The sequence below is a fragment of the Nanorana parkeri genome, unplaced genomic scaffold, assembly GCF_000935625.1.
Source record: "Nanorana parkeri isolate BGI_ZX_2015 unplaced genomic scaffold, ASM93562v1 scaffold80, whole genome shotgun sequence".
NCBI lineage: Eukaryota > Metazoa > Chordata > Amphibia > Anura > Dicroglossidae > Nanorana > Nanorana parkeri.
Window position 1 is genome coordinate 1,371,259 of NW_017306348.1, and position 12,926 is coordinate 1,384,184.

At 46.1% G+C, this 12,926-nt stretch overlaps 1 protein-coding gene across 2 annotated transcripts in view; it reads left to right on the forward strand.

Moving 5' to 3' along the window:
- Positions 1-3,128: 3,128 nt before the first annotated feature.
- The window catches only part of SAMD4B (sterile alpha motif domain containing 4B), a 33,098-nt gene continuing 23,300 nt past the window's right edge, over positions 3,129-12,926 (forward strand). For both annotated transcript variants that reach the window (XM_018576946.1, XM_018576947.1), the window contains exons 1-2: positions 3,129-3,203; positions 10,862-11,202. In XM_018576946.1, the coding sequence (XP_018432448.1) occupies positions 11,007-11,202 (196 nt within the window). In that variant the 5' untranslated portion in view covers positions 3,129-3,203; positions 10,862-11,006. The remainder of the gene's footprint in view (positions 3,204-10,861; positions 11,203-12,926) is intronic.

A 12,926-nucleotide genomic window follows, 5' to 3' on the forward strand; every position in this document is an offset into this window, starting at 1 on the left:
GCGCTGACTGGCGGAACGGACAGGGGAGGGGCGGGGACAGCTTGCTCTGCCTCTAGTTTGTGTTACCCTAAGGAGAACTATGGGGAAAAGCCCTAACCCCATAGTTCTCCTTTAATAGCCGCAGAGGATATAAATCCCCTTTGTGTGCGCTAAATGCCTTTGCAAACCCAGATATTAAGTAGCAGTGACATCATCACTGTGCTACACATGGCCTGTGCAGAGAGCAGAGCTGTGGCGGGGGCCCAGCAGGCAAAGCTTCCAGCTGTTATGGAACTACAAATCCCATGAGGCATTGCAAGATTTTACAGCCACAGGCATGACTCTCAGAAACAGATGCATGATAGAATTTATAGTTTCACTACAGCTGGAGGGCCAGAGTTTGCCTACCGTTGCACTGTAGGCTGCATGCAAAAAACTACAGGAGGGGGCAGAGACATGACCAGTCACCCTGCACAAGGAGAGAGAGCAGCAGTGACCGGTCTTTATTACAGGAGGGGGCGGAGACCAGACCAGTCATCCTGCACAAAGAGAGAGAGCAGCAGTGAGCGGTCTTTATTACAGGAGGGGGCGGAGATATGACCAGCCACCCTGCACAAGGAGAGAGAGCAGCAGTGACTGGTCTTTATTACAGCAGGGGGGCAGAGACAAGACCAGCCACCCTGCACAAGGAGAGAGAGCAGCAGTGACTGGTCTTTATTACAGCAGGGGGGCAGAGACAAGACCAGCCACCCTGCACAAGGAGAGAGAGCAGCAGTGACTGGTCTTTATTACAGCAGGGGGGCAGAACTGTTTACATTTGTCCGCCACCTGATAGGACTTAGCTGTGAGCCATGGTTGGGCAAAATCATCATTACTTTGCCCAATCATGGCTCTTACAGTGCACTGTGGTGGTCAGGTGCATTGCTTTACCCAATCAGGGCTTCACAAGGCACTGTGCGGTGCGCAGTGCCTTGTGCGGAGCTCGGCAGGTGAACAGCCCGCCGAACGCCCTGATAATTCGTGTGTTCGCCGAACACACGAACTGCCGATGTTAGAGTCGAACATCGATCCCGTCCCTACTCCCCAATGCCATTCGGGCCTGGGAGCCTCAGCTTTAGTATTAATATCTGTATACGGTTTTCTGTGGTATTCACAACGAATATTCGTAAACTCATCCGAAACTAACGAAAATTCAGATTATGTGCGAAACCAAAACCCGAACCGAATTGAATTTTGGATTCGAATCCCGAAATAGCAAAATATGCGAACCGAATTTTTGGCAGCTTACATGTCTAGAAGCTTCAGTGGGGTGCAGAGGTGACATTAGAGGTCTAATAGACCCCTGCTGTCTCTTTAAAGAGAACCTGTCACCTGCACTCTGCTATCACATAGGGGGGCTTATCAGCTTCCTTGGCATAGAAATTAAATGAAAAAAAAGTTAGAGGAAACATAGAGAAACGCAAACACTAAAGTACAGCTAAAGGCAGCTATTACTGTCACTATCACAGATAATTATAAATAGAATCACTCACGTTAAGGTCTCGTTCACACCTAGGCGTATTGCATATGCGCGTCTGTCGCGCGACCGTCGCGCGTTTTTTTACCGCGATTCGCGGTAAAAAAGTTGTGCGGCCGTCGCGCGTTTCCGAAGGCTACTTGGCAGTACCCCAATGGAAACGCGCAACAAAACGGCCCAAAGTAGTACCTGTACCTTTTCAGGCGTGGGCCGTTTTGTAGCGCGTTAGGGACGGGCGGAAATACGGCAAGGTGGGAACGAGACCATTGAATACAATGGGATTTATATTTTTTAGCGTTTTGTAGAGCGTTCGTCGAGCGTAGAACGCGCTACAAAACGTTCAGGTATGAACGAGGGCTTAGGGAAGGGACAGGAGAGCTTGGCCCTGTGCATATATGAATTGCGGAGAGCGGATTGCTGTTATATATTGTCTTGTTTTATTGTTGCATGTTTGTTAAATATGTAAATGCAAAATACTTGGAGTGTTGTTTGAAAATTAATAAACAATTATATAACAACAACAAAATGAAAATGTTTTTATCAAAATAAATGTAAAAATATATAAAGCCCCCCAACACATACACGCGTAAACACATGCGTCGGGTGCACCTATATACGGAATTGACGATTGCGCCACACATATTAGGAATCGCCGCGCACCCCCTTGTCACTGAAATAAAATCTCAAACAATGTTATCTTTTGGGAACTACACAACCCCTCCTCCCTATGTAATGGAGATGGGGAAAGGTGGAGGGGGTGCTTGTAGTCCAAACTAGGACAGCAGCCTAGGGTGAAAGCTACAATTACGCAACCCCTCCTCCCTATGTAATGGAGATGAGGAAAGAGGGAGGAGTGCGTGTAGACCAAATCAGGACAGCAGCCTAAGCTGAAAACTACAATTACACAACTCCTCCTCCCTATGTAATGGGGATGAGGAAAGAGGGAGGAGTGCTTGTCGACCAAATGAGGACAGCAGCTTAGGGTGACAAGGCTTCTCCCAGATACAGTACAGTGAGCGAGCGTTGTCACCCTAGGACAGGAAGTGTGTGATTAGCAGGATCACCAGGTGAAATAAAGGAAAAGGAGAAAACTAATGCAGCCGCTACATCTAAGGACTGGTAAGCTGCAATATAATGGGGGCAATTATCAAAACTGGGTCAGACGGAATCCGGAGCAGTCACTCATGGCAACCAATCAGCGTCTCTCTTTCATTTTCAAAGCTTAATCTAGCAAACTGAAGAAGCTGATTGGTTGCCATGGGTGACTGCTCCAGATTCTGTCTACACCAGTTTTGTTTTGGGGAGTTTAACCATAATACAAAACTGGTTGCACCTTCCCTAGGAGAAGATTCATATCAATGACTGTCAGCCAGTATCATCATTCACATCCCTGCCATCTACATGACATTTCTCCCTCTGCAGTGCTCTCCAGGACACACCCTCCTGCATTGTTCTCCTCTTGTCAATTAAACCCGCCCCGGCCAATCCTAACGAGTCGTCTCTGTCAGAGGCGTGGCTTTGAGGCGGGCTTACCGATGCGATTGTCAATCACCCGCCCTTGACGGCCAATCAACGATCGGAGGCGAAGTCTGCGCGGCCTCGACGTACGTGGTGACGTCAGTCTCCACGCAGAGCGTAACGTGCGACGTGCTGGCGGCGGTGGTTGCCTGTGTGGCTCCCCGGGGGGGGGCGGCGGCCTGAGCGGGCGGTAAGTGTGAACGGAGAGCGGGCGGAAGCTGTCTGGGACAGGGTGGGGGCGGCTGGGGACTTCTCCGGCGCTAAAGTGGAGCGGCAGTCTATAGGGGGGACAGAGGAGCCACCCCTCAACTCATCTCCATAGCAACCGACAAGGGGCTCAGCTCTGAGGGAAAGGAGACGTGGGGGTTGGGTAGCATGTAGCTATATAATAAGGGGGTGATGTGTGTGCCTTGTCCTATGCTGCCCTGTCAGCCCACCCCTCCCAGTATACCCTGTGACTGCTAATGGACCAATAAAATAGCTTCCATCTGTCTCCTACACCCTAACTCCTATGTCTGCCCTCATTACTTCAGAGGTGCCCACTAAACTATTGCAACAGGAAGCTAAGGCCCACTAAACTATAGTAATAGGGATCTAGGCCCCAATAGGATCTAAGCCCCAATAAAGTATAGTGATAGGGAAATGGGTCCTAGTAAACTATAGTAACAGGGAGCTTGGCCCTAATAAATTATAGCAACAGGGAAATAGGTCCCAATAAACTATTGTGACAGGGAAATATAACCCATAGTAAACTATTGTATCGGGGAGCTAGGGCCCGCTAAAGTATTGTGACGTAGTGCTAGGGGCCGCTGAGGTATTGTGACGTGGAGCTAGGGGCCGCTGAGGTATTGTGACGGGGAGATAGGGCCCGCCGAGGTATTGTGACGGGGAGATAGGGCCCGCCGAGGTATTGTGACGGGGAGATAGGGCCTGCTGAGGTATTGTGACGGGGAGATAGGGCCCGCCGACGTATTGTGACGGGGAGATAGGGCGCGGAGGTAGGGCCCGCCGAGGTATTGTGACGCGGTGCTAGGGCCCGCCGAGGTATTGTGACGCGGTGCTAGGGCCCGCCGAGGTATTGTGACGCGGTGCTAGGGCCCGCCGAGGTATTGTGACGCGGAGCTAGGGCCCGCTGAGGTATTGTGACGTGGAGCTAGGGCCACATGAATCATTGCGACGGGGAGATAGGGCCCGATAAACTATGACTGGCGGTTGTAGAGGAATGTGAAGTGTGGCACAGAAAATCTGATTGTGGCACATTGCATTTCACATTCTAATATAGAGGATTTCTATAGCGCCGGCAGTTTAACAACACTTTACAAAACAGGGGAGGGAATACAGTTACAATACAACTCCATACAGGAGAATTAGGGGGCCTGGTCATGTGAGCTTACAATCTAAAATGATTATGTTGCAATACCTATATGAGGTGCAGGAACTGTGATTCTCACTGGCTTCATTGTTGTCTTGGTGCAATACTGTAAACCTTCATTGCGTCACATTGTGCAACGTCACATTTTGGGATTTTTCAACATTTGGCGCATCTTGCTGTTCAAATCGTTCAACTTAAACAATTATTTTGCACATTCCATAAACTCTGCGTTGCACCATCAGTAGTTCATTGAGCCCCGTTTGTGGAATTGTCACAAAAAAGTGGAAAATTGCGATGAGTGATATTGCAGCGGCCATTGTCCTGTGCCACCTGCCGCTTGTGTCGCACAACATAAGACATTTCAGTGACATGTCACAAATAGAGATTTTCACATTTCTGATGAACGTGTTGCGTTTATCAGGAACACACATTGGGAATCCATTGTTTGTTGTATTAGTAAAAATGTCCCAATTTGCATTCATTTCACTCTACTGATAGCTTTACCAGGCCCCTTGTATCGGTTTGGATAGTAGTGAGAAGTTGGGAACCTGTCGAGTGTTTGTTTTTTTTGCTGTATGTCGTCACTTGGTAGATTTTGGTTGTTACCAGGAGAAGTGATGGAAAAATTCAAAGTTATGAGCTGACGCCAAAACAGGAAATGTTCCAGTGGGGATACCTGTCTAATAGGAGGGGGTTCTCTCACTTTTACGTTCTGTTTGTCACACAAATTTCAAGATTCACACACTTTTCCAATTAAAGGAGAACTATGGGGTCAGTGTTTTTCCCCATAGTTCTCCTTAGGGTAACGGGAGGACACAAACTAGCGTCCTCCCGTTACCCTAAGCTCAGTATACAGCTCGCGGTATACTGAGACGCTGCACCTGGAGCGGATCCCAACTTAGATGACGGGATCCGCCCAGCTGTGTGAGTGACAGCTGGCTCTGCCTATCTAGAGGCAGAGCCAGCTGTACCCGCCCCCTCCCCCGTCCATTCCGCCAGTCAGCGCTGGCAGATCGGAGCGGGGAGAGGGGAATCCAGCCCCTCCCTCTGTCATGGCAGAGAGCCGTGACAGGATCGAGAGGTGAGGGAACCCGGTATGTGTTCGCTCACCTCCCGATCTACTGAGCCGACCTGTGACAGTCTCATTGTCACAGGTCGGCTTAGAACTATGAGGTGAGTGAAAAGCACTCACCTCATAGTGCTCCTTTTAAAGCTTGCATCCGTAGAGGCCCTCCTTCTGCACTGCAAGGGCGAAATGTTCCTTTTTTTTACCTAGGCTACCGGTAAAAAGGACTTTTACTTGCCTGATCCATTGCTCCCGCAGGCTCCCTTCATGCTATGCAGCCAGGTCTTTCTTCTCTATGGTGTTACAGGCCCTCTGATGCCATCGAGTACTGTACAATGCAGGGCCAATAGCACTGAGTTGCATGTACTCAGGTCCTTCTCTATGGTGTTACAATAGCCCTGCGTTGCATGTGAGGGCACCAAGGGACCACCTAAGCGTCGTAGAGAAGAGTTGAGCACTGACTGCCGGGAGGAGTAAGAGATCAGGTAAGTAAAATAGCTTTTTACTGCTACTCTAGGCATAAACGAAAATGTAACCCTGGCAATATGGATGAAGCCAATTGCAAGGGAGGAGTTTTTTTTTTTTTCCTAGCATACGGCTTTAAATCCAATTAGAGGTGTGTGCATCTAAATAGAATATATGGAAATATAGTGGATATTAACCCATTAACATGTATTCTAGGAGGTTTCAACTCTGACTATCTAGATAATAACAGCACTTTAGCAATAAAAAGGCTACTGTTTCTGGCTAGAAGATTAATAGCAGTCAAATGGACTTGGGAGTATCCCCCTACAATTGAAGAATGGAAAGCTGGTATTAGTAAATATGTTCCGTTTGAAGAACATACTTACAGAATGAGGGGCCAGTCAGGTAAAGGGGGGGGAAAAAAAAACAAATAATATCTGATTAAAAAAAAAAGTGTGTGAATCTTGGGTGAAAACATAACTAGATCCCTATGTTTCTTCTGCAATAAAATATTCTGGGCTGCCTGCTCACAAATCTCTTTCGAATGTACATGTGCAGCTCAGTGTACATTCCCGACATACCTCGTTGCTGGGATGAATTAACTTGCGGAAGTTGCTTCGTCCTGAGGCAGCCAATCAAGCTGTCAGAGGATGCCGAAGCTGGACGATGACCAGGCAAAGATGTCAGCACCAGCGAGGTAGCTCAGGGACTTCACATCGCTGGAGGGGAGGTAAGTATAGGTGGCTTTATTCTGCTTTAACCCTTTCCTTCTCTAAAAAAATTGATTTTTTTTTTTTTTAAATCAAGGATGAGCAAATATTGTCTAAACTCCAGATCCATTTGTATTGTTCTTACATGAACTTTGATATGCTTCATGTATTTCTTCCAGATCTAAGCAGTAATCCAGTGTGTAACTTTGCCTCTGTGCAGGAACTTCTGTAATAAAGACCAGTCACTGCTGCTCTCTCTTTGTGCAGGGTGGCTGGTCTTGTCTTCACCCCCTCCTGTAATAAAGACTGGTCACTGGTGTTCTCTCCTTGTGCAGGGTGACTGGTCTTGTCTTCGCCCCCATCCTGTTGTTTTCTGCAGGCAGCCTGTAGTGTGTTGGGCCCGCTGGGTCCCTCCCACAGCTCTGCTCTCTGCACAGGCTATGTACAGAACAGTGATAATATCACTGCTATTAAAAAATAAATGAAGCCAAAGTTTTTTTGGGGGGCTTTAGTCCTGTTTTGGGTCAGAGGTATATTTACTAAAGTACTCCTGCAACCCAAAGTCAGGATCTAGCAGGCTACTGCTTGCTAAATGTTGACAGCGCAGAGCTATGCTGCAGCCGGGAACAGTCCTGACAATGTTGTCGGGATCCACACTATTGCCTGATTGACAGCTGGCTTTGCCTCTCTATTTATTTTTTTAAGTATTAAATACATAGTGAATTCTGATGGTCTGCCTTATGTTTTGTGGCTGAGCAGGGTGTGGTCAGGGAATGATTTTTGCCAAAAATTGTTAGTGCTGAAAGTTTGTACTGTCACCATTTTGCTATTTCAGGAATCTGGGAGATGCAGAGTAATCATAGCTCTGTCTTCTGCTATAAGTTTGTCCCTAGATTACTTAAAGTGGAACGCCACCCAGAGCTTTTCTTTTAGTTTTGTGGGACACATCGGAAGCCAACTTGAACCTAAAATAAAAAGTAATGTTTTGCTTGGAGGGCCACTTCTAAGGATGGTTGTTAGTAATCCTTGGGATGGGGCTCAGCCCAGCTGTAAAATTTTCCCTTTTTCTGTTTTTGGGTGGACTGACCTCCTGAAAGGTTGTTTCTAAATGGTTGCAATGGATTCTGTAAATTATTTTGTTAGGCTTAATTCATTTTTCTGATCATGGTCCCCCATAGCTGAGCATGTCGTGATAAAAAATGTAATCTTCAGCCAATCTGCTCGCGCATAAACAAGAGATGCACCGATACCGGTATTTCGGTATCAAGTACCTATATATTTTTTTCAGCACTTACCGATACCGGAAGTCCCATTTTAAGGAAGCCAGGCGGTGTGTAAAGATTCGCCACCCGGCTTCCCGATTAGCAGGGAAGCCGCCCCCATGTTTCTCGTCACAAGGTGACAAGAAAGCATGGAGCTGGCTTCCTGATTGGCCAGGAAGCCGGCTCCATACTCTCTCGTCATCAGAAAGCGGGCACCGCGTCATTACACGCCGCCTGACTTCCTGATTGGTCAGCTTTCCCACCAATCGGGAAGCCGGGCAGCAAGTCAATACACACTTACTCGCCCAAATACTTGACATCGGCACCGATCATAGTATGGGTGCATCCCTAGTATAAACCCTCGCTACAGGATGCGAAGTCCATTGAGTTATTATGCAAGAGCCGATTGGCTGGAGTTGCAGTCTTTCATCTGGCCACATATGAACGTCCGTACCTCACAGCTTTGCTTTGCTCCACACGGCTTCACATGCAGTATGTCACGGGCTTGAACAGGGCCTTCCCATGTTCATTCACAGAATGCCTTGTATTATGTAAATGGTATTCAAGGTGTTTTGTGAATGGTCATGGGGAGAAGAAAGGGTACACAAGATCCTAACACTATTTTTGAGTAAAAGAAAAAAGTACCTTTTTGGTGTTTCACATCCTTGGGGACTACAGAGATAGTTTTTCCTCTTTTAGTATTTGTGGGTATGATGAGAGGGTGTGGGCAGGAATGTGAGGCAGGCTATGTAATAAACAGCTGTGTTTGCCACGGATTGCATATTATGTATAATTACACTACAAATCATGAACACAAGAAAACATCAACACTCTGATTAGATATATATTTAGCTGATCTCATCATATCTGTATGTTTGTGTATATATCTCTATATTTATTCCTGTAACAAAAATATGCTACAGCGAGTATGTTCAAATGTGATGGCAAATATGTCTTTTGAGTAAACACCAATTATATCTCAAAATATCTGTTCATTAAAAATATACCATACCGTCTTTTTACGTGTAATGGCGGGGAGGAACATTTATCGTGTTACACTTTACCACATTTACTGAACTAGGGGTAGGCAAACTCGGCACTCTAGCTGTTGTGGAACTACAAGTCCCAGGAGGCATTGCAAGACTGAGTGCCATAGGCATAACTCCCAAAGATAGAGGCATGGTAGGATTTGTCGTTTCACTTCAGCTGGCGTGCAGAGGTTGCCTACCCCTGTCCTGAACCTTGGGCATATCTCAAGAGTAGTTGTCTGGGTATTGATGTTGTATATGTGCCCGCATAGTGTGTGTGTGTGTGTGTGTGTGTGTGTGTGTGTGTGTGTATACAGGGCTTGAAAAATTTTAGGGTGTTTCACTGGTCAGTCAAATATTTCACCATGACCGGACTTTAGCCTTGCAATTTATGTTAAAAAATTTTAGGGACACATAGAGCTTTCTTTTGGTAGTATATAATCTCCGGGGGGGGGGGAATTTTTTTTTACTATATAATGAAAAAAATTACCATAAATTGCGGGAAAACAAATGTTTTTCCTATGTTATGTTTACAAAAACATTTATTCTTACCCATATTTTTGGTAAAATATAAGACGGGGTCACGTCAGGTAAATAGACACCAAATATGTCAAGTCTTAAATTTCACGCACCCGCAAAATCGCAAACGGCCACACCGAAAATTGGCTATAGGCAACACTTTACACGCTTTTACTGCTCATCAGTTTAGGGTTATCAGTGATTAATGGCCCTAAAATTATTGCTCTCACTCCGACGTTTGCGTCGATATGCAACGTGCGACGCAATTGTAGTTTTCGCACGTAGGCGCACCCGACGCATGTTTGCGTGTGTATGTGGGGGGTGGAGACTTAAACAAATTGTGTTTTTTTTTATTTTATTATTTTTTTATACTTAACTTTATTGCTATTGCTAAGAAGCCCTCTATGTGATAGCCAATTTACATGACAGGTCCTCTTTATGGAGACATCAGGGGTCACCTAGGGACCCCCAGAGGAGCTGATGAAGCAGAGATCTGCTCCACCAGCTTCTGAAGCTGGAAAGTGACAGCAGAACGCAGAAGTGATGTACTATACATCACTTCCGGCATTCGGGGGCAGAGAGGAGATCAGAGAGAGAGAGATCGTGTACGCCGCCCTATGCTCACCTGAACTGTAAGTTTATGTGGGTGTCCATACTTGTACGGTGACGGGATGGATTCTGTCTGCGTCCGAGCAGGGACACCCGTACGGACGTGCAGTTCGGGTGAGCGTACAGCTGCGTACTCCCATAGAGAAGGACAGGCTGCTGCGTACAAATCGCACGCAACACATGTCCTTCCCAGGAGCGGCCCGATACGGCTGTGCACACAGCACGGATCTGTACGGGCCGGCAGTTTCTTGTGTGAATGAGGGCTAAATTAGAAGAGCTTTGTGAATGTCTATAGCAAATGCTGTCAGATCTCTCCCTTTGTCTTAAGAGGCTGTTTATATTTCTCACCTATTAAAAGTTCCGGCTCCATGTCTGCTGGTATTAAAATTAGCCTATCTGAACCAGACACCCAAAATAATTTGGGTGAGTCAGCAACAGCCATGTGTGTTCCCGGTCTCATTATGGCATCATTACAGCTGGTTCAGAGAGGAGAATTTCTGCTGGTTGGTGGGAGCGAAATGTTTCCTGCTACTGTTTGACAGCGCTGGATGCCTAATTGGCCAATCACAAAGCAATGTTACAAGAGGAATGGGAGTGTGTCAAAATTTCTATACCCAGAACTGTTGGGAGTTTTTATTCTCATGCTGGCCGGAGGGGGCGGCATTTCACTTCCTTCACCCAAACGCCGGGTTGCATTAAAGTGAACCATCTGTTTTTTACACTGCATGGGCAAAGCATGAGTTCACTTTCAATATTTGTATATTCTTTTATATAACCTTTTTGTCTAAATTATTTTTTCTTTTTTTTTTTTTTTCAGTCTTAGAATTTTCCGGTGTATACGTGGCTGTTCATCTATCCCCCATGTGCCATCCTGTGATTGGGCCACCCCTGTACACATTGTCGTGTGCCATGTCATAGAATTGCTCCCGTGCTTGTGGTTGTAGCTTTTTCTCACCTGCATCATGAAATTCAGAGACCAGGTGAGCACGTTATCCGAGTGGTTCAAAGGCTGGAACGAATGTGAGCAGACGGTGGCCCTTCTGTCTCTGCTGAAGAGGATCACAAGGACACAGGCTCGTTTCCTGCAACTGTGTTTGGAGCACTCGCTGTCGGATTGTTCCGAGATACACATCCTGGAGACAGAGGCCAACAGTGCTGGTGAGTGCGATCATCCACGCTATATCCTCTTGTCATCTGTAAATAGTTTCCGAGTTTGAAGGCAACCTGTTATCAAGGGAGTATTTTCTGGACAGGTAGAAGTTCACTAAATAAAGTGACCTGTTTCTCCTGAGTCTGCAAGTGTCTGAATACTTGTTTTAAACTTAAGGGACATCTAAAGGCTCCTGTATGACAGTCTAAACAACAACCAAATCCAGTTTTTATGTGATGCACAAGCAAGTAAACACAAAGATTTTCTTAACCTTCCCTGACTGAGCCAAATCCTCCTTTCTGTCTCTCACACTCCCCCACCCCGACACTGCAGCTTTCAGTGGGAGGGCTTCCGCAACAGAGGAAATCCTATCAATGCAGAAAGCAGAGGGCATGACTAGGTGTTGTCAGGTGCCGAAGGATGAGCTACAGTCTTGCATATCTGCAGTAAATACCCCCTGCCACATTTTCAAAACCCAGTGCAGTACAAACGGGCACAACCTTTATTATAGTGGCAACGCTGCTCTGAATACAGGAGCAGTGTTGCCACCCCATCACAGAACACTGCATTAGGTGGACTTCACTGGTTCAAAAAAAATATTAGTGGGACTTTGCAGGGAGACTAAGAAACTTGTAAGTGTAGCTGCCCTTATAATTAAAGTGACACTAAACTGTGGAATTAAACCTTAAAAATACATTCAAGTACCTGAACTATTAACAGAAATGTATCTTATTTGTGTATCACTCGGCTGTAGATCCTCCAATCATCTCTGAATTGGTACTGACACTGTCACTATAGCAGCAGTGATATCTACACCCACTATTAAATGAGGAATAATCATTGTACTTTTTTATACCAGTATTACATATAGATATGTGGCTTATTTATATGGCTTTTGTCCTTAAAATGGAAAGGGATGGCATACTTACAGCCTGCACTTAGAGGAATAACTAGGCTGCCAATCTCTTTTTCTTGAGACTGCTAGTTACCTGGGAGTTTCGGGTCTAATACTTCTTGAGTCACTGACCTGCAGCATAGAGGTCAGAACCGTTACACTGCATATTTGTTTTTGTGTGTCTGTGACTGTGCAGTAATGAAGTTGTAAGGTCAGCATAACAGCTGAATGACTAGCATACAGTGCAGGTCTTCCTTAAATCATTACCTTTTGATTCTGGGGCTGATGTGGCTGGCCTTGTTCTATGCCTTGCCCAATAGGTTATTTGCATTTGGGTTTCTGAGTCACTGCTGCGTCATACTGTACAATATTAGGCCGCTCTTAACAGCTTTTTGAGTAGCTGTTGGATTGGGGTCCCAAGCACAGAGCCCCTGACGCATCAGACCACAAATCCAGGGGCTGTTCTTGTAAGACATAAAACATCCTCTTACAGCAAAGATGGTAATGCGCATCTAAACACAAGAATGAAAATGTTGCAGCTTATCAGTGCTTTGATGCAGAGCAGCTTTTCTCAACCAGGGTGCCATGGCACCACGGGTGTCTTCTGCTTCCTCCATGGGTGCTTTTGAAATTTTGTGATGGTAGGACTCTGATGTGAAGGGGGCATCTACAGTGAAGAGGGTTCCTAATGTAAAATGGGGGACTCTGATGTGAAGAGGGTTCCTAATGTAAAATGGGGGACTCTGATGTGAAGGGGGCATCTACAGTGAAGAGGGTTCCTAATGTAAAATGGGCACATCTACAGTGAAGAGGGTTCCTAATGTAAAATGGGGGGCT